This window comes from Paraphaeosphaeria sporulosa, assembly GCF_001642045.1.
Source record: "Paraphaeosphaeria sporulosa strain AP3s5-JAC2a unplaced genomic scaffold CC84scaffold_5, whole genome shotgun sequence".
Taxonomy (NCBI): Eukaryota; Fungi; Ascomycota; class Dothideomycetes; order Pleosporales; family Didymosphaeriaceae; genus Paraphaeosphaeria; species Paraphaeosphaeria sporulosa.
Window position 1 is genome coordinate 1,231,008 of NW_017253364.1, and position 20,797 is coordinate 1,251,804.

A 20,797-nucleotide genomic window follows, 5' to 3' on the forward strand; every position below is an offset into this window, starting at 1 on the left:
TTCTAATGTCTAGCTTATTATAGTAGTAAGGTAGAAAGGTTTCCCTATATACCAATTTTCGTTGCCTAAATATGTTAGCGCTGTAAATATCTATTCATAGCACCTAGATAGCCATCGTGGGTGAATTATCAAGAAATGGACGTACAATGAGTGCGCAGGCACCAACTCAAATTTGCGATACACGTGTGAGAAGCCAAGACGCAATTCTGCCCAGGCGAGATTGATCCCCAGACACATCCTCGGACCGCGGGAGAAGGCAACGAGCCATTGATCCAAGTCAGTGGATTCGAGCCAGCGTTCTGGCTGAAATTTGTCTGGTTCGGGGAAGATGGCGGCGTTGTAGTGAACGAATGTACTGCCGGTTGATACGATTGTCTGTGAATCTATTAATGAGGAGTTCTCTGTATGAACGTAGTGATGGCAAACATACACCTGGTGGAATATCAACCCCAGCTATCTTTGCACCGGTGGTTGGCACTACGCGTAGTAGCCCCCAGATGACGCCAGAAGATAGCCTGAGGGACTCTTTGATGACCGCATTGAGATATGGCAGTCTCTCAAGATCCTTGACCCTAGGGTCTGCTTCTGCGCTATCTAGCGACGGCCAGACTGTTCTTAGCTCATCCCTGAGCGTTTGTTGCTTATCCGGGTTCTGGAGTAGGTAGTATGCGCCGACCATAAGAGTATTCCCGACGGTGTCTGCGCCGCCGAACATCAGTGCTTGCGACTCTTCGTAGAGGCTGCCAGCCGATGGAAGCTTTTTGTCGCGATAAGCGTCAGCGTCTAAAAGGCGATGATAGATGGTCATATTATGCGGAAGGGCCTTGAGCTTCTCTGGGTCGCTGGTAAGGTCATTGATCTGCCGGAGGAGCAGCTACAGTGAAATCAGCACGCTATCTGCATAGATAATCTGATCCGAAAGCGAGCCCAGCAATTTTGCGGTGAGCGTACCTGCTGGAGGTCTACCAGACCCGCTGTGGCTGGGCTGACAACTTTAGAGAGCTTCGGCGGGCACTTCAATATCATGTTCTTGAAGACATCGGAGTACTTGAACCCGACGAAAACAGGTAGCGACGCGTCCATGGCCATCACTATCGGAGCCTGAAAGCCGGGCGCATCCACGGCGTATATCGGCTTGCCGAAGCAGAAACTCGTGATGACATCCATGCTCATGCATCGGAAGGCGTAGAGCAGATTCGAGCTCTTGCCCGCCTTGGTCTGTCGCTCGAAGGCCTCACAGAGCGCTTTCGTCTGTTCGACCAGCAGACTTTCGGCGCTCTCGATTGCTGTCTGGGAAAAGGAGCGGTTGAGCACATCCTTGCGATTTTTGGCTTCAGCATAGGTCAGGAAGCCGAAGCTGGACCGGTCCTCGTTGAAGCTTTTATATAGGCGTGACTCCTTATCCCAACGGTTCTTGTTGTTGTAGATGTCGTGGTAGGCTTTTGGATCAGCAAAATGGAGCTGTCAATTCTATCAGCAATCGGTAGAGTTTAAAGAAGGCGGCAAGGGCTTCTCACCTCATTTGGTCCTACACGAACGACGTCTCCTGAGTGATGGGGTCTGTCAGAGGATATGGTATTACAAAATCGTACACGGATGTTCTCACCGTATTGTGCATGTAGCTCGCGGAGGACGTCGCAGAATGATCTCTTCAGAATGCACTCAACGTAAGCCTTCCAGTAGATGGTCGTTCGGGCGACAGGCGGTCCTGGAAATGCGGCCAACGGGTGGAAGTACACATTGTAGAGGACAATGAACACTACATAGGCTGCAGAGGTTGCGAGCGCAGCAGGCAACAGAGTCACCCAGACGCCCTCCATCGTGTCGGCTGAGATGTGAGATCAAGGTGCGCAACAACTCGCTACATCTGAGCCTGCAATTCAGCCGAGCTCCCGTGTCCGATAGGCCTGTCTTGGTCTCCATGTTTTGCCCATTCAATACCTCACCGTAGCCAGGATGCGTTGTTGCTTGCAGTAGCTTAGGCTTGGAGCGAATCACATGCGTGCTCTCTCCCTATTGAGGGGCACAGGCTAGGCCGGAAGAAGCGGCGTGGCCGTGATATCGTACGGGACATTCGTGCTCTTCCAGGCCGTCATCGACTCCATCCCTCTGGAAGGTAGGCGCGATCCCCACTTGGCCCGGTTTGAACACCAAGATAGTTCCCAATACAGTTGCAAGAAAACCCCACGAACAATGGGCTCCCCCGAGCCAGCAAACGCCCATGCACTCCCCACGCCCGACGAGCTCCAGGAAGCACTCAGCACCAACGTCCACGATCGCGAGGGGAAAACGTATGCACTCGGCGACCTGACCAAAGACAAGCGAAGCGTCTTGATTTTCACGCGGCATTATTGTGCGCAGCCCCAATCTCCATGTGTTCCACGGCCACCACGTTAATAACAAACAAGGGTGCGTCAATTGTCAAGCTTATGTCCGCGCTATCAGCGAGTCAATTCCGCCTTCAAAGCTGCCTCCCAATACTCAGAGTATGTCGGGTTGGGATACCAATTCAAGCGTGTGTCTAAGTACACGCAGTCCTCATCATCAGCAACGGCTCCTACCAACCCATTGACTTCTACGCCCGTAAGTAACCGCAAGTTCCCTGAAAGCACACATCAATGACCTGCTCCCGAACTCAAGGCACGACCTCGTCGGCCTATCCGATTTACACAGATCCCACATGCCGACTCCACGCCATCCTGAAGTTTGGATCCGGGCTCAAGGAGGGCACAGAGAAAAGAGACTACATGCAGGATGCCGGGGGCACGGTGAGCCGAATTGTAGGTGGGATCAAAGGAGCGCTAGGAAATTTGCAGCATACGGCGTACATCGGGCCGAAAAGCTTGAATGGTGGAGAGGTAATTGTGGGCGCTGGTAAGGCGGACTTGTGGTGCGTATGGCATCTACGGGAGACTAACGGTTGTGTAGACGGCAAGTGCGAGTACATGTACAGGATGCAAAACACGGTCGACCACACCAGTATTGCCGGGCTGGCTCAGATTGTCGGCGTTGAGAAGGCATCGCCGCAGCAGGCGTGAGTCGCAAGAGGCGAAGGCGCCTGTGAAGAATGAACTTGGTATTAAGCATACTTGTCGTGGCTAGTCTTGACCTTGTACGCCAGCGAAACCTCGTGGAAGGTGCCCTCCCTCCGCGCCTTCCTCAGCTTCTTGACTTCGTCGTCGTCCAGCCTCCGGCCAATCATGTCCTCGAGCTCCTTCTTGCTAATCTTCTCCAGCGCCTTCTCGGCCTTGGCAACCTTGTGCCGCGGCTTGAAGCGCGCCTGCATGCGTATGCGCAGGGTGGTGTTGAAGGTGATGGCCTCGGCGTCGCCGCGCACATCGGGCCCGCTTGCTTTGGAGTCGTCGACGGTGAGGAATGTGTCACGCGCCGTCTGCAGGCCGAAGGTGGAGGGGTTGTCGGGTACGGGGATGACGGTGAAGGACTCGGCGGGCGAGATGGCCGTCGATGTTGCGCTCGGGATGCCATACTTGTCGCAGCCCAGATAGCTGTCCGTGGTCAGCTCATGCCCTACATGGTGCAGTCTCGGCAGGCACGTACCGGCCATGGTGGCCCTTCAGGCTGAAGGACTCGGTGCCGGCGACCCTGGTGGCGACCCAGACCTGCCTCACATCGTGGGGCTCGCTGGTGGCCGCGTCGCCGTCGACGCAGTTCTCGATCTGGCTGCAGAAGACCTTGCCGTTGGCGTCGCAGGCCAGACACGTCGGCAGCTCCGTTGGCAGCACGACAATGATGGGCCCCGAGATGTCGGTGGGCGCGTCGGCGCTCACCCACGAGTCGTCCTCTTGCGCAGCGTCCGTGGCCGAGGCCGACGCTGTGGTCGGCGCCTTGGACGCGCGGGCATCCGCGTCGCCGCTGCCATCGTCGGCGACGCGCTTGCGCTTCTTGACCTTCTTGTCGCCTTTGAACGAGAGTGGCTTGACCATGCTGGGCGCGTGTGGGCGCGTCCGACGTTGAGCGCCCGCCGATGAGGTAATGCGTGCGGGATGCGCCGGCGGAGGTGCCCGGCAGAACACGCGCTAGCCGAGGCGGGCAGGTGCGGTGGTGGGTGCGGGCGTCAATGTCTTTGGCGGCGAGGTGCGAGTGCAAATAAAGCGTGACTGTGTGCAACGTGGACGTGGACACTGCTTGATGCCGTTGCAGAGCGAATTGGCACCATGCCGGACCCTACACCCCAGCAGAGCGCCGTCGCGGTGAGCCTGCAGGATCTGAATAACGGTGCGCCCAACATCATGTCACTGATCGTCATCTCGTGCTGACCCAACATCAGACAATGTGGAATTCTCTTCCCTGGAGGAAGCTTTTGGTCCCTCGTCGCTTGGTATAATCGTCGTGAAGGACCTCCCCGAAAAATTCCACTCCCTGAGACACCGCCTGCTCTCCTACTCCTCTGCACTCGCTAGTCTACCGAAAGATCAACTGGAGAAGCTCGAATCGCCAGCAGCGAAATGGCTGGTCGGCTGGTCACTCGGAAAGGAGACCCTCAAGGACGGTCGTTACGATACCCTGAAGGGCTCCTACTACGTGAACTGCTCTCCACTCTTTCCTGGCCAACAAGCCACCGTCGCGGAAAAGTACCCTTCTTTCTCCGAGTACACTGCACCAAATGTGTGGCCATCAAAGGACCTTCTCCCTGGCTTTGAAAACACCTTCAATGAGCTTTGCTCTCTCATCATCGACATCGCCGCCCTGGTAGCACGCGCCTGCGACAAGTATGCCGAGGCAAACATCCCAGAATACAAAAATGGCTACCTGGAGCACGTTGTCAAGACAAGCGTCAGTACCAAGGCGCGGCTGCTTCACTACTTTCCCAAGGAAGGAGAGGCTACACAAGACGGCGATGAAGATGACTGGTGTGCCACCCATCTTGACCACGGCTGTCTTACCGGCCTAACGTCTGCCATGTTCGTTGATGAGGCTGCGCATCCGCCTCAGACTGGCCCATCCTTCGCCCCGCTCAACGAACTTGAGCGCTCGCCAGATCCTAAAGCGGGCTTGTATATCCACTCGCGGACAGGAGCAGTCACAAAAGTTGCTATTCCGCGCGACTGCCTGGCTTTCCAGACAGGAGAGGCCCTCGAGATCATCACGAAGGGGAAATTTAAGGCAGTGCCGCATTTTGTCCGGGGTGCAGGCGCCGGTGTAAGGGGGAAAGTGGCTAGGAACACGTTGGCTGTCTTCACGCAGCCGAATCTGTGGGAGATGGTGGATGGCAAGAGGGATTTTGCGGCTTTTGCAAAGGAGATCGTCGAGAAGAACCATTGATACTGAATCATAGAGACCGGCGTCCATTACGCATGTGTGAAAATGCAGATTCTCATGGAGGAAGCAGGCAGTGGGAAGACGTTGTTGTGAGCTTCTGGTTGTATGGATGGATATGAAGTTACTCTCAGCGTTTCTCGAGCACGCTCGCGCAAATGCCTGAGTTCGCGCGGCATCGCGATCAACGGTGTTGTCTCACTAATGGAACAAAGGTCATAAAATCTTCTATTACTAGGTCGAACGAGGTCTAATCACACCGCCTCTTTAGGACGAGTTACTGTTGTCCGCACAGGAGAAGGCAGAGTCAATACTTCCATCCTTGTAAGCATCCATGATCTGAACGATGACACCATACGTTCCGCCGATGCACAGGAAGAGGGAGATCATAATCATCAGCACGTGCAGTCCGTACAGGATTTTCTGTATCAATGTGCCTTTCCGGTAATCCTTGTGATCATATATCCAAAGCCAACCTGGAAGACCAAGCGCAAGTGGGGCGAAGGCAAGGCTACCGGCAAGACTGAGGAGATAGTTGAAGATGGGTACACCAGAGGCGATCAGGAAAGCGACAAGGTTGACGGCGGCAAGAGTTCCAAGCCAGACGCCCCAATGGACCAAGGAGTTGGCTTGGAGATGTTTCGAGTCTCGGAGAACTCGGACGAAGATGTACTTTGCACTGACGTGGTTGAACAACGCGCCGGACACCATGAGGCCCAGAATTCCGATACCGTATGCGATTTTCTTGATCAGAGGACCAGCGCTACCGAGCGATGGGGAAGCTACCCATTTGCCGCAATACCAGTAAACGACAATACTGAAGGTGAGGTACTATGTGAAATTAGCGACCTCGACTTGAATATGGTATTGTGGATATTCTTACAGCAGCGGTTACGAAACCCATGCACCAGTTTACGGCCTTCTTGTAGTCCTTTGGGTTCTTCATCTCGCTCATAACAGGCAAAAATGCACCTGTTCCAGCACCGGAGCAGAATATTGTGGACGCGGCTACCATACCGGCAGCGAATGTAGGGTGGCCAATGACATGGTAGCCAAAGTCGAAGTCGCCGGTTTGTGGGGCTGCTGCTGGACGGTCGAGTGTAGTGACACCAACGCTGAGACGGTGTTAGCGCACTGTTTCGCAAAGTCTAGACTACACAAAGTACCACTTACACGACAATGAAGATGGCAATGAAGACCGAAAGGAACCCAGCCCAGGTTACCCAGGCAATCTTCTCAAATTTTCTCGGACTTCCAGCGACAAATACCATGATAGTTGCGATGATCGAGAAGTAATTTGTGCAGAGCGAGTGGTTGGAGAGGGCGTTAAGCGCGGTCGATGTGCCTACGATTCCCGAAGCTCCAACGAGAATGAAGGCAACGAGAAAAAGGATACCCGTAAGCTCTCTCACTATCTTCCCGCCAACGAGATTGCCCATATCCGCGATACTGTGGCAACCAGCGTGGTTGTGACGGAATTGACCTTGTACCTGAGCACAATAGGTGTTGAGGAACTGCCAGCCAAGAACATTGATGGCGCCTATAAGCCCTTAGAATTCAGTATTCAGTCATCAGCAGAGATCTGCTTACCAGGGAAGGCACCCAGCGTGTACATGGCGGATGGAATCGTCAGGACACCGGTTGCGAAGATCACTTTACGAGGTAATGGTTAGTATGATGCTCAATCAAAATTTGGCTGCAGCACCACTCGTCGTGAGATAATATAGGAAACCAATGTTCTGAGCGAAATGCTGCAAGAACTAATCGAATGAAAGGGACGTACGCTTCGTGAATATGATTGTGGTCTGTATCCATCCAACTGTGCGGAAGTCCTCGTATCCTTCCCCACGCTTGAAGATCTCTCCATCGTTTTCAAGGTCTATCTTTTCGATGGAAACCTGGTCATTGCTCGGAGCAGGCTCGATCATGTCGTGCGATTTCTCAGTCGACATAGTGACGGATACTCCAAACTTTCTGCTGTTGCGGTGTATAGGGGCAGGAGACTGCAGTTTTGGCACCGCGCGCTGATGATCGACAGTGTACATCAAAGTCGATATATATATGCACCCGCCTCCATGATATCTCGGGTCATATTGCGTTGATAAGTCGGGAGGCCCATGGCCTTGGCCTAATATTACGCGGTCTCTTGGAATCTGGGGATTGCATGGTTCCGACCCACGAGCCCCATCGTGTTGGAGCTTGGGGTAGCGATCTCCACTCGCTAGCGTCGAGATAGGAATGCGTGACACCTCCGATTATGCCGTGACCCATGCGAACATGTAGCTCCAACAGCTCGTTGCTCCGCGTATCAAAGTAGCACTTCCCCATGATTTCAAATGCCGCCTAATTTCGGTGTCAGCCCAGACAGCTGGGTCAGATTGCCTCGCCGGGGCATCACGGAGCGTACTTATCGGCCCGTCACTCAGGCCATTGATGCCAAATACTGAATACCAGCTATTCGCGCCCTGTCCCGGAGAGACTTGAGAATATCGAACAAGCAATGAGAAGCCTTTTTTCGCTTTCTCAAACGTTATGGCCATCTCAGGAAGAGATTTCTGGAGATAAAGAACAACCTGTCCGATGAGCAGTTGCAATCCGTTCCACTTTGGTCAAGGTACATAAGAACCTGTACAATGCCAATGACACTCCACGGAGCAATCGATGGAACACTGGACAACCCAGTAAAATTTGGTTATTGGAGCTTCATCGTTGAATGTAAATATAGCCAATTCCCATATCTATACAACGTGGTAGCCGCGAGAAATTGTAACATGTAGCAGTGGGATTTCAGAGTTTCAACATTTTAAGACGTGGTGAGGCGCGCTCTGTGCTCAGAGAAAACGGCTTACGGTCTTATAAACTGCATATATACGACTCGCAGAGTTCCTCCAGGGTATTAACAGGTGCCTTTGTATCTAACACTAGCTGCTGACTGGAGCTTCTTTCAGCTTTGCACCAGGCTCGGCAGGCATCAAAGCTCCTTCTGGCGGTGCATTCTTGCTTTTAAACTCGTCGCATATCTGCTCCATTGTGACGAACTCTACCCCTTCGTGTTCTTTGAAATGTTTAATGAGTCTGGTATACAGTCAGCACGCGTTGTTTGATTCACGTCTCATTGCTTCCTTACCTCTCGTGCATCAGCAGTGCATGCGGTCGCCCGGACACATCGGGATGGATAGTGATAGGCTGATAAGATTAGTTTATAGATTGGCATCTCTAGAGAGCTATCGTAGCTTACGAAGATGAAGTCATCATATTCCTGGTAGAAGTAGTCGAAGTGATCTCTCCAGATGTCTTCGATATCGCGCGCATTGACGAAACCATGGCTGTTCGAAGAAGCCTTGATGAACATCATTGGAGGCAGATCCTATCTTGGTCAGGGTTCTGTGCCAATCAGACTTCTGAAAGGCCTTACATCGATATACCAGTTCGCTGGAATCTCAACGAGGCCAGTTTCTTGGCCCTTGACGAGTGGCTTCATCCATTCTGCAGCCTTCTTGGAGTAATCAATTTTGGTCCACGAATCGCCCGTGCGCAGATAATAGGCCTGGCAGTCGTGATGACTCATGCTGTGATCATACTCGATTCCATATGAGAGCAGCAGCTCCGCGCCTTCTTGGCTTGTTTCCCACCTGTCGTCCCAAGATTAGAACTACATATATGTATCCCATAGGGCCTTGAGGATTAATGCTTACCAGGGCGCTACACTCCCTCGCGGAGGCTTTCCCGCAAATTCTGTAAGCATGCGATACGTCTTATCTAAGACATCCCTTTGTTGCTCAAGAGTCATATCTACAGGGTTTTCGTGACTGTAGCCATGTAATCCAATCTCGTGACCCGCATCGCGAACCGCGGCCATATCCTCAGGGAAGGTTTCTAAACTGTGCCCAGGTATAAACCACGTTGTCTTGATGTCATGCTTGGCGAACATCTTCAACAACCGTTGCGTACCAACAGTGCCGGCCCACAGCCCACGGCTGATGTCGCTGGTGCTGTCCTCGCCTCCATAAGAGCCCAGCCATCTGAGGGATTGTTAGAACACCTTGCGGACATCATACCATATGCGGAGATATGCACACACCCTGCAACAGCATCTACATCAACACCATACGAGATCAATACCCGTTTCTTTCCCATGAGTGTGAGTTTTCTAGGCTTCGAGGAGAAGAGATGCAAGGCAAAGACTTAGGAAGTGGTAATGGATGTTGAGAGTGATGAATCTCCAAGTCGTCCTTTCCAAGAAGGTAAATGACACTGCACGTCGTCGCGGCGTAGGTGCGTTCAAGATACCGTGGAGCCGATGGCGCTGGGCAAAGCTGCCGGTCCGGAGGACTGTCCAGGCGCCAGTGACCGGATCCCAAGCTAGGTTACTCCACCTCACGCGCTTGAGCCTTATCACGCGCGGCAGTCTCCAACTTGCTCCAACAAGCAAACCAAACCAACCCACAGGTAAGGAAGTAGCAAGAGTCGTAAGTGCTCGTCAAATAATTATCAGAGAAGAAGCAGTTCAGATTAGCCGCACAAAATTAAATTGAAGTGTAAAAGTCATGCACTCGTTCTGAGACTGTCCCACTGACTCGCTTTCTAGCCATAGACTTTCACGCGTGGATGATGACGTCACCGCATATGCGCGCTGCTCAAATAACAGAGGTAAAGTGAACTGCCAATTCCATCTGTTCCAAGCAAATCTGACACGGCAAAGTTCAACAAGCCATACCAGCTGAACTTGCAGCCGGTTCCACAATGCGGCGATAATGACCTGCTTGTTGAGGTTCATGCTGCGGGATTCTGCCATTCTGACCTTCAGGTCTGGGAAGGCAATTTCAAAGCGAAACTACCAATGATCCCCTCTCACGAGCCCGCTGGCAAGATCGTGCAAATCGGCGCCCGCGCCAAGGGTTCGTGGAAAGTAGGCGACCGCGTGGGTGTGTTGAATTTCAAGAATGCTTGCAAGGAGTGTGTTGGTTGTCGACAGTACAATCGAAAGAAAGGGTGCACCGATCCTCGCTTCTGCGAGAAGAGGGAAATGGCAGGCTTCAAGCATGATGGAGCCTTTGCGGAGTACATGATCGCCGACCCAGCTGTACGCTACTTTTTATGCAGGCAAGAGTATCTTCACTGACTCGTTACGTGCACTTAGACCACTGTTCATCTACCCGAAAATATATCTTTTGAACAAGGCGCACCTCTTATGTGCGCGGGCGTAAGTCTACGGCTGCCACTTTGTATTTCGGCCACTGACAGCGACGAAGGCGACAGTATGGGGCGCACTTCAGAAGCTGAAGCCGGAGGTCCAGCCTGGCGAAACAGTCGCAATAGTAGGCATAGGCGGTCTTGGACAGCTGGGGATTCAATTCGCAAAAGCTATGGGTTTTGAGACGGTAGCTATAGACAACAGACTTGAAGGCCGCAGGCTGGCGACGGAAGTCTCTTCGAACCTGAGACCAGACCTGATAGTAGACTCCTCGGCCCCGGACGCCTCGGACAAGATTATGGACTTCACAGCGGGGGAAGGTCTTGCGGGGATTGTTGTCTGTACGGATTCTGTCCCGGCGAACACCTGGAGTCTGCGGCAGCTCGGCAACGGAGGGGTAATGGTTCCAGTCGGTTTACCGCAGGACAGATGGCAGTTTGACACAGAGCCCATCGTTTTCCGTGAACTGACCATTCGAGGCGTGTATGTGGCTGGCAGGGAACAGGTGGAAGAGATGTTGAAAGTTGTGGCTGATCATAAGATTCTATCTCATGTTACCTCAGTCTCTTTCGATGAAATTCCGAATTTGGTCGCAAAATACACTGATCCAGCGATGAAGGGCCGCCTGGTGGTTCAGATCAAGCAATGAATGCCGGTAGTAGCGAAATGATACCTCAATTCAAGTATTGGGCCTAGAATAACACTGAGAACCTGCCTAATCCTGATGGTATCCTCATTGCGCAGCTTGAACATACGGTAGCCTTTCATTTGGTCCTTTTGCGGGGCGGATTGCGCGACGCGAAATGCAGCTTCGCCACCGTTGGAGGTGGTTGGAGGCGGAACTCCCCAACTCCAACTCGAGCACCCACATTTAAAGACTCCCCATTGGTTACAGCGCAGCGGTATCTCAGATGCGTTACGTATCTCTTAGTTATATCAATCTGAAAACTGTATGACCTGCACCTCATTACAAACAACGATAAGACCAACATGTCAGTGTTCTTCGATTCACCCCTGAGGTTCGTCAGTCCGACCCATATACTTTACAGATTCTGAAACCCACTTCAAGCGAAGATGCCATACCAGAAGGAGAGGCTGAACTGCTTCTAGCCAACATCGGCATCACCGAGGGCATATCGACACCAGAGTCAGGTGACTATCGACAATTGTTAGCAGCAGTCCATGACGTTGCCGAACATGTTCTTGCTTTGCCAGACTACACGGCTCGAGCAAATATCGAAAGATATCCGCGGAGGAACGTAGTGCGCCCTTCGTTTCAGGACCAGGACTATGGTGCTGCCTGGGCACATAAGTTCTCGATCCAAGGTAACCAGGAAGGGACACTGTTGAAAGGCAAAACGGTGTGTCTCAAAGACAATATCACGGTTGCCGGCGTTCCGCAGTTTTTCGGTACTGATGCTATTCCAGCATGGACTTCTGGTACAGATGCTACTGTCGTCACACGTGCTCTGGAAGCGGGTGCGAACATCGTAGGCACGACAATATGTGAGAACTTCTGTAACTCTACGTCCTCGTATACCAGTGCACAGGGAACCGTGCATAATCCTTATGCAGAGGGATTCTCGGCCGGCGGCAGTACATCCGGCGGTTCGGCATTGGTTGGAGGGGGACTGGTTGACATTGCAATCGGTGCCGATCAAGGTGGTAGCATTCGGGTGCCATCGTCATTTTGTGGCTGTATGTTCTCACCTCTAAACCCTTCGAGTTAATCTTGGCTGACTTGAATCGTAGGCGTCGGACTAAAGCCAACACAGTAAGGTTTACAGAAGCATATTGTTATTACAAAATGCTGACTTCGTCAACAGCGGACTCGTCCCTTACACTGGAATCAGTTCTTCTGACGCTATTAATGATCATGCTGGCCCAATAGCAAGGAATGTGAGAGATGTTGCCCTGTGTCTAGATGCTATCAGTGGTAGAGATGATTACGACGACCGGACACTCGGTGCTCCTCTTTGCGGCTCGACAACCTTTTTCAAATCGCTACAAGTTTCTGTCGCCAATTTCAAGATAGGTCTCTTGGTTGAAGGATTTGAACATCGGCTGGTGGATCCTGTGGTGAAGCAAACAGTCATGGATGCTGCTTACGCCTTCGAGAAACTCGGGGCTACGGTTCAGCAGGTTTCTCTTCCTCTGCACCTCGAAGGTCCCGCAATCTGGACGATACAGGCGAGGATCGCTGGCACACTTGGCTTGATGGGTTTTGCGCACGGCCGACGCGGACTTTTCTCCACCGAGTATGAAGCTGCTCGCCAACCATGGACCAGCGCAAGCTTCCAGAAGCTCTTCCCGTCAACCAAGAACACGATAATCAATGGTCTTTCGCTTATGAAGAACTATCCAGGCCTTTATGCTAAAACTATGAACATTGCTCAACAGATTCGCGATTCATATGAGAAGCTATTTCAGGAATACGATATCATCGTTATGCCTACCACGCCTTTCGTCGCACCTTCAAACATAGAGTGGAAGGAAGGGGACTCGCCTATGGCTGCCCTGAAGCCGAGTATGGGTATTACGACCAACACCGCGATATTCAATGTCACGGGTCATCCAGCAATGTCACTTCCTGTCGGGTTCGCTTCAAGTCACGAAGATGCTACTACAAGGCTCCCGGTGGGAATGCAAATTGTGGGGGGATTGTGGCAAGAACAGAAGATCTTGAATGCAGCTCTGGCGTGGGAGGAAGCTAATGACTGGAAGACGATTGGTACTCGGGACGATGTACAGAACTTTCCATTCAAACTGTAAGGAACTTACAGTGGAGAAACAGCGGTGTTAAACATCAAAGCGGGCGCAATATATCCAAATTGATGTCTTCTCAATGTGACTTTATATTGTTTGGAATGTTGCTGAACTCTTCGCTCGTGATACCTGTAGCTCATTGTGAAACTCAGGATGACACTTTCACTGATTTGCTGCACGGTGGCTGAGACAGAAAATCAGAAGGCAGGCGTGCACCTTATTCTGTATCAACTTACTCTACTATATGTTCATAAACCTATCATGTAATCAGCCAGTGTATATGTTCATAAACTAGAGCCTGCCTTCAAAATTCTCATTCTCAATGTCGGCCATGGCGTTTGACTTGAGTTGAGTGTAGTATCAAGAAGTATCGTGTCACCTAGGGCGTCACACTGTAGTCTGACTTTTGACACCGCTCTGTGATTATGGATGGGATTAAGCTAGTTTACATGTGTCGGACCCATCAATTTATGGTGTATCCTCCATCCACCACGAGTGCATGACCTTGAATGAAGGACGCCTGCGTCGAGCATAAGAAAAGGACTGCATTGGAGACCTCATCAACGGTTCCCATCCTTTTCATAGGGGCTATATCGATAGCCGGCTTGAGCGCTTCCACCATCTCGGGCGAGGTAGTTGTCATCGGCGTCTCAATTACGCCTGGGCAAACACAGTTCACACGGATCCCGTTTTCGGAATAGTCGATCGCATTGGATCTGGTCATGTTGATGATCGCGGCCTTGGAGGCACAGTACGCAGCTATATTTCATCATTAAACGCTCAAAGCATGTAGAAGCGGGTTAGCTCACCAGCACCAGGCCTGCCAACTATGCCTAGTTGACTCGCAATGTTCACAATGGCGCCCCTCTGTTTTGGCTGCTCGTCTAGAGGCTCTTGCTTGAGCATGTTCCTTAGCTGCGCCCGACAGCTGAGCCATGAACCACCTAGCAACTGTCAATTTATGCTTTGGGAAATGTTGTCTATAGACTACTCACGATAGTTGATACTGTTCAACCGATCAAATTCCCCCGTCTCCATCTCCACCGCTTTCAGTGTCTTGCTCCCTAGTACACCCGCACAATTTACCGCATAGTCAAGTCTTGAGAATCTGCTGAACACTTCCTCATGAAACGAATCGATAAAAATCTCGTCGGCTATGTCTCCCGATCTGTCGAGTATTCTGACTGAGGGATTAACGGACAGGATAGCCTCCTTCGTTTGTGAAAGGGTTTTCGAATTGATATCTGTTATGGCGATCCTTGTGCAACCAGATCGAGCAAAGCCCTTAGCTACGGCTGCACCAATGCCTTTGATTGTTAGAAGAGCATGTCAACCTCTCGTCCTGCAGTCCTTACCTGTGCCGCCTGCGCCAGTGATTACAGCAACGCCAAGCAAATGCTTCACAATCGATGCCATCTATATAGGGATAAATATATATGCAGGCAAGTACAGACGAAGCTGGAGCTGGTAGCTACCACACGCCAATGATTATGGTGAAGTTGTTGAAATCTCAAGTGTTCGCGCTTGTACAAAGCCGCCTGGGACGTGAGGTTATCGATTTGCGCAACGGTTACTGGAATGTTGAGCCCCAAAGCGTTATCTTTGTGCTATGGGTCCGATCAGCATGATGTCAGGTCGACAGATACACGTCTAGCATGACCCAGGATTAGTGCGGAGTCAGGCCTGATCTCGGCAACGATCGCTTCGCTTTGTATTTGGAGTCGAAGTTGGAGTGGATAAGCTGCAATCAAACACATACTCCAAATCGTGGGGTAAGATTGTACGCGATAGGAACAACCGGCGCGTTACAACTAGTTAGGCTAGCGCTTGCTCAAAAAACCCTGGCTCCACGCCCTGATAGTGTCGTACTCCCCCGCGACCTCCAAACCGCGAAACTCCAACACTCCAGACTCCAAACTCTGGCACCACATGCACAAACACAGCCATACTTGCCGTTTCTGCTCGCGGTCATTCAAACGTGCGGAGCATTTGACCCGCCATCTCCGCACGCGTGAGTTGCTCCACTCTTTTTGACCCACTCTTACTCTACCACCTAGAATTGCTGACTCTCAGGTGCGAAGATACACGCGAGAAGCCCTTTGTGTGTCAATGTGGCGCATCTTTCACGCGGCGAGACCTACTCACAAGGCACTGGCGAATCACCGGCCATAGTGAGATTGGTGGTGGAGAACACCACGAGCCAACAATCGAAACGCAGACGCAAACACTGTCGCAGCACAATGTATCTCCCATCGAGCTGAGCACGAGCAATGTGGTCAACGAAACTGGGATGCTTGAGGATTCGAATCATACTCACCGGCCAGAGCTCCCGACTACCGTGGAGTCTTTCCATGCTGCGCAAGGGCATATCGACCCAGCGATACATCCCGAGTCCTACCAGGATGAGGGGTTCGAGGATTTTCGAGACTTTGTGAACTTCATAGACGGTGTGGGTCTATCAGCCCAATGGACGCCTGAGTACAATATTGATTGGTTGCGCCTCGATAGTTATGAAGAGCCCCGACGTGCATCAAGAGATCTAGAGCCTCCACAATCACCGGGCAATGAGGATATCGGGACTCCATTCAGCACATGGCTCCCTTCAGCACCAGCAGAAGATCAGATTCATCTGAGATCAAATTCGGGAGCCGACGTTCGCGAGAGCCGAGCAAGACATGGCACGTATCATGTGACAGAAGACCACCGAAGCTTTCTCATCTCCCTTCTCCCAAGCTTTCCGGTACCGATCTCAGAATTCGAGATTCCTTCTCGCCATGCCCTTACACGTTATATTACTGCGTTTTTCAGCGGCTTTCATTCTCACTTTCCCTTCATTCACGAACCAACCTACAAGCCATCATGCTCACCATTGGAGCTCACACTAGCCATGTGTGCTGCAGGAGCACAGTACTGCTTCGAAAGAAGAAGTGCAGATCGGCTCTTTCGTGTTTCAAAAGCCATAGTCTTTGAGCGGCTTCGCCAAGAAGAGTCACACTTTGGTCCGCAAACATTGGCATTCATTGCATCGACTGATATGCTCTCGCCCGCAACTGCACCGGTGGCAAGGAAAGCAGGGCCATGGGCGCCACTTGATATGGCCAAAACGCTCCTGATTCTTGTAGGTTTTGCCACGTGGGAACGTAAAGATCTCCTGCAGCAGGCCTTCGCCCTTCGCGGACTACTTGTTCAATGTCTTCGTGATAATGGACTTAAAGAGGAGAGCACTTCCTCTAGCATCCCGGCCGGTGCCAGATCCGCCTTGTGGGACGAATGGGTGCAACACGAATCCTCTCGGCGAACTAAGCTTGTTGCTTTCTGCTACATAAATGGTAAGCAAATATTTTGATACCGAACCATGTTCTTACAGTTACCCCAGTTCATAGCATTGCATACAACATACACCCTCTGCTCTGGAGTAGTGAGCTTCACCTTCGACTACCCTGCTGCACTCAGTTCTGGCAAGCTTCGAGCGCCGCGCAGTGGATATCGCTCGAACGCGAACGAAAGGAAGATCAAATGCCTTTCCAACAAGCCTTATCGGTCCTACTTCAGGGCACATCGGGGTCCAATTCAGTTCACCCCATACCCAGTCCTATTGGCAACTATATATTGCTTCACGCTCTGCTGCAACGAATTCATGTCGTTCGTGAACTGTCATTTCCTGCTGCGCAAGCCACGATCTCGGGTTCAGAGCTTCACACAATAGGGTAAGCATCAAGATCTCAGCATAGTCTGTGATCGATCTGAACTAACCTCAGTTATAGACGAGCCTTGCGCAGTTGGACTTCTCTTTGGCAGCAAGCGCCAGAGAGCATACTTGATCCTAATAACGAGAGCGGACCGATTCCCTTTACCTCAAGTGCCCTCCTTGTTGTTGCTTACATCCGCCTATCTCTCGACATTGGCTCGCATCGTCATCTCGAATCACGTGATCCGGATTTGATCGCACATAGCCTGACAGCGCTGCCCGATATCGAGCGCAACGACAACCTCTTATCAGCACTGTTGTATTCGACCCATGCCCTCAGCATACCAGTGAGGCTTGGAGTAGACCGGATAGCAAGAAGCCAAGCATTCTTCTGGAGTGTGCAGCATGCGATTTGTAGCTTCGAGGGTGCTGTATTCTTAGGCAAATGGCTTTGTTCGCTGCCTAGTCCGATGTGTGAAGACAGTCTGTCTCGTATGTTCTAGTCGCGACTTCAGCTGCCAACTCGGACTAACGCTATCAGGCTCCGAACACCGTATCGTTCACTGGGTCAAGTGTATCGTCGAAGAGGCATATGCAGTCGTCGACTTTGATGAGCAGCGGGAACTGACTGTTCCCGACGAGCCGTTCCAGCTAGGCCTTGCTGTTCTGCATATCTGGTGTCGGTTCCTCCAGGGCAACACACAATGGCAGTTTGTCAACAACCTTGGCATCAGCCTCGAAAAATATACGAAAACGCTCACCTGATAGAACAAGGCAATGCGGCTCTGCTACCGGAGGCCATAAGTAGGCAGCCGCCCGAGTCTGCGATCTGTACGAGGTGGCGCACTCGGGTGATGATAAGCCGTGCCCCGCCGCAGCGTCAACCCCAATACTTGCCTTCTTCCCGTCGCTTCTATCCTAGTTTCTATGCCGCGCATTAACTTCACAGAGTGCGCCGCCATTTTCGCTGCAAGAACCCCCGAAGGCCAGCAACTAAGGTGGAAATATGGTTGGAACGGTACCCTGGTCGGGATAGACCGCAGTCCAGAAACGCAGATCTCACGTGAGGGCTGCCTTAAAGTATGTGGACAAGGCGCCGCAACATATCCTTGGGACGATGTCTCCTCCACCATTACAACATGGCTTTTACCAGTCGTGGGCACTCTACTCCAGGCACCTTTCGAAAGCAACGCATTCGGGCGCACTTTGTTGGCCATTACGCGATGGGTTGGATCACCAATCGCTTCCCTCAGTTATGTTCTTTGGAACATCAAGGTCTCTGCCAAAGCAGCATTGATGGTTGACATGGCTGTGCCGTTCGATAGGGTACCAGACCGTAAGACTGACTTTGGCAGCATGAGGGATTCGATGTACCTTTTGCTCGCTATGAATCAGTATACAATGGAACCAACGGCGATGCTTCGAGCGAAGGAGGCAGAGGGCTTGCTACGAATAGCGCTGTTTAGCAAGGATCTGAAGCTCACGGATACGCCGAAGACATTGCGACAAATGCGACGCATCCTCGCTCGAGAACTACGTGAGATAAGACGGCGCGGTGCGGTACCCGTGTTCGTGTCCATCATGTGGTTTCTCTTTGCGTTCGCTCTCTCCATACAAGCGGCATTTGGAGTAGTCGGCGAGAATCGGACGGCTCACGATCTAGCGTTGGGTTGTATGCTCGCATGGTTCCCAATCCTGATCATGGCGACAATCGTTGACCGGAACCCTATTGCGGCCGAAGCGATTCGAAAGAAGCTCAATGCGCTGATAAACCACGTACGGCACGCATTGCGCGACGAACGCCATCGGCAAGAGTTTATCGATTCATTCAGTGACCAGCCAAATTTCAAACCTTTTGCGCACCATGTCCACGATATTGCAGCAAAAGCAGAATACATGGATAATTTCTTCGTGGATTTTGCTGGTCAAGCCCGAATTCGGTGGCACTATGGGGCGGCACATCCGGTCCTCTCAGACATCGAGAATTGTTACATTGCAGACAAAGGCCGGAACTGGCTTGCAAATGAGAGAGAAGCGCGTACGAACCTTGTCTTGGGACCTATCAACGATGAAGGTTTGGTATGGTTTGACATAAGAGAGTTCTGGCAGGTTGCTGCATCAATTGCGATTGTTTTGGGTAGCTGCGGTGGCGCTTTCATTCTGAGTTTCTTCACGCCTACCGTTGGGCTGGGGTGTCGTAGTGGTGGTTACACTATATTCTTCTGCATATCCCTGGGTTTGATGATCATGGAGATGATTGTTTGGTAAGTTTCCCTACCCTGTGTTACCTCAGGATACCTTATGTGGCGTCCGATAAATCACTCTCAATCACTTACTCTCTACAGGCTGATCCTATCCCCCTACGAGATACAAGAGCCGCCTTGGCTACAGAGAACCCATACACGATTACAAAGCAACGCTCTTGTTCACCGGCTGGATGATAGGAGGCACGACCAATGGGGTTACATCAAGAGACGAGCCTCCAGTATCGTGCGCACGTCAGAGAATCTTCTCATCAAATTCATCACGCGGCTAGTGCTACTATACCCGTTCCACGACAAAGATTCTACCAGAGATAGAGTCGAGACTTTCCTCGACGAACGAGTAAAGAGCTTGAAAGCGATGAGTCCCCAACGAAAATGGGAATGGTTTTTCTTCCGGCCGCTCGAGGCCTTCAACACCATTTGGCTCGTCTATATTGTCGTTGCACAGACCTGGGGCTTCTACAAGACCTGTGATTGTGTTACCAGTAATTGGGGCGGAGCGGGGGGTTATCTCGACTTTCGCGTGCAAGATGTGGCAAGCAAGTGGGTGGAAGCGTACTGGTTGACAGGCACCCTGCTCACGTCCTCGGTTATGGGCTTCTCCATGTTCTACATCACCGTCGAGTGGTGTCAACAGTCCTTTCTATCAACGGAAGACTACGAGGACGCGAGGCAGGGACTGCAAATGACGCGGATATACAGGCACTGGACGTTTCCCTTCCGCAGGCTCTCCCGCCTCCTTTCGCGCTTCACGTTCGACCCTATGGAGCGCTTCGCCGTTGCCATCGGGCTCATCAAGTATCCGCAGAAGACGCTGCTCTGGAGCAGAACACACACGCACGACCCAGATATCGCTCTCTCGGCCCCGGTGCAAACACCACGTCCCCACGGCAACCCCAGCATCGAGCTGTCAGACTTCTCCACCGCCATGGTGAGGGATGACAGCCAGCATTCGCACGAGCACGCCGCGTACGAAACACCCGCCATGGCGCACTCGCTCTTCCCGCCAGCGATCCCGCAGCGTAGACCAAGGCAAGACAGCGACGCCTCTGCTGCGCGGCCGTCGCCGTCGCTCCTGTACGGCATCGGCAATTCCGCACCGTTTCCCTTACCACCATCGCCGTCATATCTTGCCCACCGCCCCTCGCACGACTCCGCACTCTCCTCCAGACCGCTGCTCCCCCGCCCCTCAGAAGCGCACCACCAGCGTGAGCGCGCGGGGTCCGCTACGTCGATGCAGAGTGACGAGCGTGATCCGCGTAGTAGCGGCGAGGAAAATGGGCTCATGTCGCCTGTGAGTCCGTTGCGGGTGGGAGAGTATAAGCCGTTTTTGGGGATGGTGCAGAGTAGACAGGGGTATTCGAGGGCGAATTCGGACCCTGGGAGTCCGCCTGGGGTAGATGCGTTGGGGATACGGATGAGTGGGGTTGCGGAGGATCTGGAGAAAGGGGAGGGGAGGTGAAGTGTGGGGGTTGGGTGGATAACATGATTATTCGATCATGTACAGATGTTTTGTATATCGAATATTCCGTGACAGCATACCGTAGGTAGACTTGCGGGTGCTTGCGATAGACGATGGTGGGCTAGGACTGTCTTCTGATTGGTGAG

General features: G+C 52.1%; 11 protein-coding genes across 11 annotated transcripts; 6 read left to right on the forward strand and 5 right to left on the reverse strand.

Annotated features, from left to right (window-relative positions):
* Positions 1 to 44: 44 nt before the first annotated feature.
* Positions 45 to 1,820, reverse strand: CC84DRAFT_1186957 (cytochrome P450 monooxygenase-like protein; the record flags this gene model as incomplete). Its single annotated transcript, XM_018180894.1, has 6 exons — positions 45 to 65; positions 163 to 375; positions 431 to 874; positions 952 to 1,461; positions 1,518 to 1,546; positions 1,607 to 1,820. The coding sequence occupies 6 exons, from the start codon at positions 1,818 to 1,820 to the stop codon at positions 45 to 47; spliced, it is 1,431 nt and encodes a 476-aa protein (XP_018036167.1).
* A 274-nt stretch (positions 1,821 to 2,094) lies between these two features.
* Positions 2,095 to 3,067, forward strand: CC84DRAFT_1119258 (uncharacterized protein). Its single transcript, XM_018175545.1, has 5 exons — positions 2,095 to 2,353; positions 2,409 to 2,486; positions 2,536 to 2,583; positions 2,641 to 2,874; positions 2,929 to 3,067. The coding sequence occupies exons 1-5, from the start codon at positions 2,194 to 2,196 to the stop codon at positions 3,036 to 3,038; spliced, it is 630 nt and encodes a 209-aa protein (XP_018036168.1). The 5' UTR covers positions 2,095 to 2,193; the 3' UTR covers positions 3,039 to 3,067.
* On the reverse strand, positions 2,931 to 4,122 carry CC84DRAFT_1164254 (actin-crosslinking protein). Its single transcript, XM_018178453.1, has 2 exons — positions 3,559 to 4,122; positions 2,931 to 3,506 (listed from the first exon to the last, which is right to left on the reverse strand). The coding sequence occupies exons 1-2, from the start codon at positions 3,942 to 3,944 to the stop codon at positions 3,080 to 3,082; spliced, it is 813 nt and encodes a 270-aa protein (XP_018036169.1). The 5' UTR covers positions 3,945 to 4,122; the 3' UTR covers positions 2,931 to 3,079.
* CC84DRAFT_735363 (Clavaminate synthase-like protein) lies at positions 4,078 to 5,414 on the forward strand. The gene is made up of 2 exons (XM_018187230.1): positions 4,078 to 4,236; positions 4,289 to 5,414. The coding sequence occupies exons 1-2, from the start codon at positions 4,176 to 4,178 to the stop codon at positions 5,281 to 5,283; spliced, it is 1,056 nt and encodes a 351-aa protein (XP_018036170.1). The 5' UTR covers positions 4,078 to 4,175; the 3' UTR covers positions 5,284 to 5,414.
* Positions 5,415 to 5,544: 130 nt separating this feature from the next.
* CC84DRAFT_1092358 (uncharacterized protein) lies at positions 5,545 to 7,229 on the reverse strand (the record flags this gene model as incomplete). Its single annotated transcript, XM_018174449.1, has 5 exons — positions 5,545 to 6,108; positions 6,161 to 6,392; positions 6,451 to 6,817; positions 6,868 to 6,930; positions 7,061 to 7,229. The coding sequence occupies 5 exons, from the start codon at positions 7,227 to 7,229 to the stop codon at positions 5,545 to 5,547; spliced, it is 1,395 nt and encodes a 464-aa protein (XP_018036171.1).
* An 868-nt stretch (positions 7,230 to 8,097) lies between these two features.
* CC84DRAFT_1119268 (polysaccharide deacetylase family protein-like protein) lies at positions 8,098 to 9,720 on the reverse strand. Its single transcript, XM_018175546.1, has 6 exons — positions 9,359 to 9,720; positions 8,973 to 9,299; positions 8,693 to 8,909; positions 8,516 to 8,644; positions 8,405 to 8,463; positions 8,098 to 8,352 (listed from the first exon to the last, which is right to left on the reverse strand). Exons 1-6 carry the CDS (start codon positions 9,412 to 9,414, stop codon positions 8,199 to 8,201), a joined length of 942 nt encoding a protein of 313 aa, XP_018036172.1. The 5' UTR covers positions 9,415 to 9,720; the 3' UTR covers positions 8,098 to 8,198.
* Positions 9,721 to 9,870: 150 nt separating this feature from the next.
* CC84DRAFT_1092035 (GroES-like protein) lies at positions 9,871 to 11,120 on the forward strand (the record flags this gene model as incomplete). The annotated part of the gene is made up of 4 exons (XM_018174427.1): positions 9,871 to 9,927; positions 9,980 to 10,360; positions 10,418 to 10,480; positions 10,530 to 11,120. Coding segments are annotated over 4 exons (1,092 nt in total), but the record flags the coding sequence as incomplete, so codon positions are not given.
* A 341-nt stretch (positions 11,121 to 11,461) lies between these two features.
* On the forward strand, positions 11,462 to 13,243 carry CC84DRAFT_1244357 (amidase signature enzyme; the record flags this gene model as incomplete). The annotated part of the gene is made up of 4 exons (XM_018184152.1): positions 11,462 to 11,490; positions 11,541 to 12,169; positions 12,224 to 12,245; positions 12,298 to 13,243. 4 exons carry the CDS (start codon positions 11,462 to 11,464, stop codon positions 13,241 to 13,243), a joined length of 1,626 nt encoding a protein of 541 aa, XP_018036174.1.
* A 413-nt stretch (positions 13,244 to 13,656) lies between these two features.
* CC84DRAFT_1145468 (short-chain dehydrogenase/reductase-like protein SDR) lies at positions 13,657 to 14,993 on the reverse strand. The gene is made up of 4 exons (XM_018176511.1): positions 14,593 to 14,993; positions 14,233 to 14,544; positions 14,047 to 14,181; positions 13,657 to 13,996 (listed from the first exon to the last, which is right to left on the reverse strand). Exons 1-4 carry the CDS (start codon positions 14,651 to 14,653, stop codon positions 13,701 to 13,703), a joined length of 804 nt encoding a protein of 267 aa, XP_018036175.1. The 5' UTR covers positions 14,654 to 14,993; the 3' UTR covers positions 13,657 to 13,700.
* A 534-nt stretch (positions 14,994 to 15,527) lies between these two features.
* Positions 15,528 to 17,690, forward strand: CC84DRAFT_1092618 (uncharacterized protein; the record flags this gene model as incomplete). Its single annotated transcript, XM_018174471.1, has 4 exons — positions 15,528 to 16,566; positions 16,614 to 16,944; positions 17,002 to 17,417; positions 17,467 to 17,690. The coding sequence occupies 4 exons, from the start codon at positions 15,528 to 15,530 to the stop codon at positions 17,688 to 17,690; spliced, it is 2,010 nt and encodes a 669-aa protein (XP_018036176.1).
* An 81-nt stretch (positions 17,691 to 17,771) lies between these two features.
* Positions 17,772 to 20,794, forward strand: CC84DRAFT_735552 (uncharacterized protein). Its single transcript, XM_018187231.1, has 2 exons — positions 17,772 to 19,189; positions 19,271 to 20,794. The coding sequence occupies exons 1-2, from the start codon at positions 17,853 to 17,855 to the stop codon at positions 20,649 to 20,651; spliced, it is 2,718 nt and encodes a 905-aa protein (XP_018036177.1). The 5' UTR covers positions 17,772 to 17,852; the 3' UTR covers positions 20,652 to 20,794.
* The last annotated feature ends 3 nt before the right edge of the window (positions 20,795 to 20,797 follow it).

Excerpts from the sequence above, each read along its gene's own strand:
- CC84DRAFT_1145468 (XM_018176511.1), bottom strand. The coding sequence starts at position 14,653 with ATGGCATCGATTGTGAAGCATTTGCTTGGCGTTGCTGTAATCACTGGC. Across the intron at positions 14,182-14,232 it reads GTTGAACAGTATCAACTATC|GTGGTTCATGGCTCAGCTGT; the intron begins GTGAGTAGTCTA and ends GACAGTTGCTAG. Across the intron at positions 13,997-14,046 it reads AGTTGGCAGGCCTGGTGCTG|CTGCGTACTGTGCCTCCAAG; the intron begins GTGAGCTAACCC and ends GATGAAATATAG.
- CC84DRAFT_735363 (XM_018187230.1), top strand. The coding sequence starts at position 4,176 with ATGCCGGACCCTACACCCCAGCAGAGCGCCGTCGCGGTGAGCCTGCAG. Across the intron at positions 4,237-4,288 it reads CCTGCAGGATCTGAATAACG|ACAATGTGGAATTCTCTTCC; the intron begins GTGCGCCCAACA and ends ACCCAACATCAG.
- CC84DRAFT_1119258 (XM_018175545.1), top strand. The coding sequence starts at position 2,194 with ATGGGCTCCCCCGAGCCAGCAAACGCCCATGCACTCCCCACGCCCGAC. Across the intron at positions 2,354-2,408 it reads GATTTTCACGCGGCATTATT|GGTGCGTCAATTGTCAAGCT; the intron begins GTGCGCAGCCCC and ends ATAACAAACAAG. Across the intron at positions 2,584-2,640 it reads ACCCATTGACTTCTACGCCC|GCACGACCTCGTCGGCCTAT; the intron begins GTAAGTAACCGC and ends CCCGAACTCAAG.
- CC84DRAFT_735552 (XM_018187231.1), top strand. The coding sequence starts at position 17,853 with ATGCCGCGCATTAACTTCACAGAGTGCGCCGCCATTTTCGCTGCAAGA. Across the intron at positions 19,190-19,270 it reads ATCATGGAGATGATTGTTTG|GCTGATCCTATCCCCCTACG; the intron begins GTAAGTTTCCCT and ends TACTCTCTACAG.
- CC84DRAFT_1119268 (XM_018175546.1), bottom strand. The coding sequence starts at position 9,414 with ATGGGAAAGAAACGGGTATTGATCTCGTATGGTGTTGATGTAGATGCT. Across the intron at positions 8,645-8,692 it reads CAGCGAACTGGTATATCGAT|GATCTGCCTCCAATGATGTT; the intron begins GTAAGGCCTTTC and ends TGACCAAGATAG. Across the intron at positions 8,464-8,515 it reads AATATGATGACTTCATCTTC|CCTATCACTATCCATCCCGA; the intron begins GTAAGCTACGAT and ends TAATCTTATCAG.
- CC84DRAFT_1164254 (XM_018178453.1), bottom strand. The coding sequence starts at position 3,944 with ATGGTCAAGCCACTCTCGTTCAAAGGCGACAAGAAGGTCAAGAAGCGC. Across the intron at positions 3,507-3,558 it reads CTGAAGGGCCACCATGGCCG|CTATCTGGGCTGCGACAAGT; the intron begins GTACGTGCCTGC and ends GACCACGGACAG.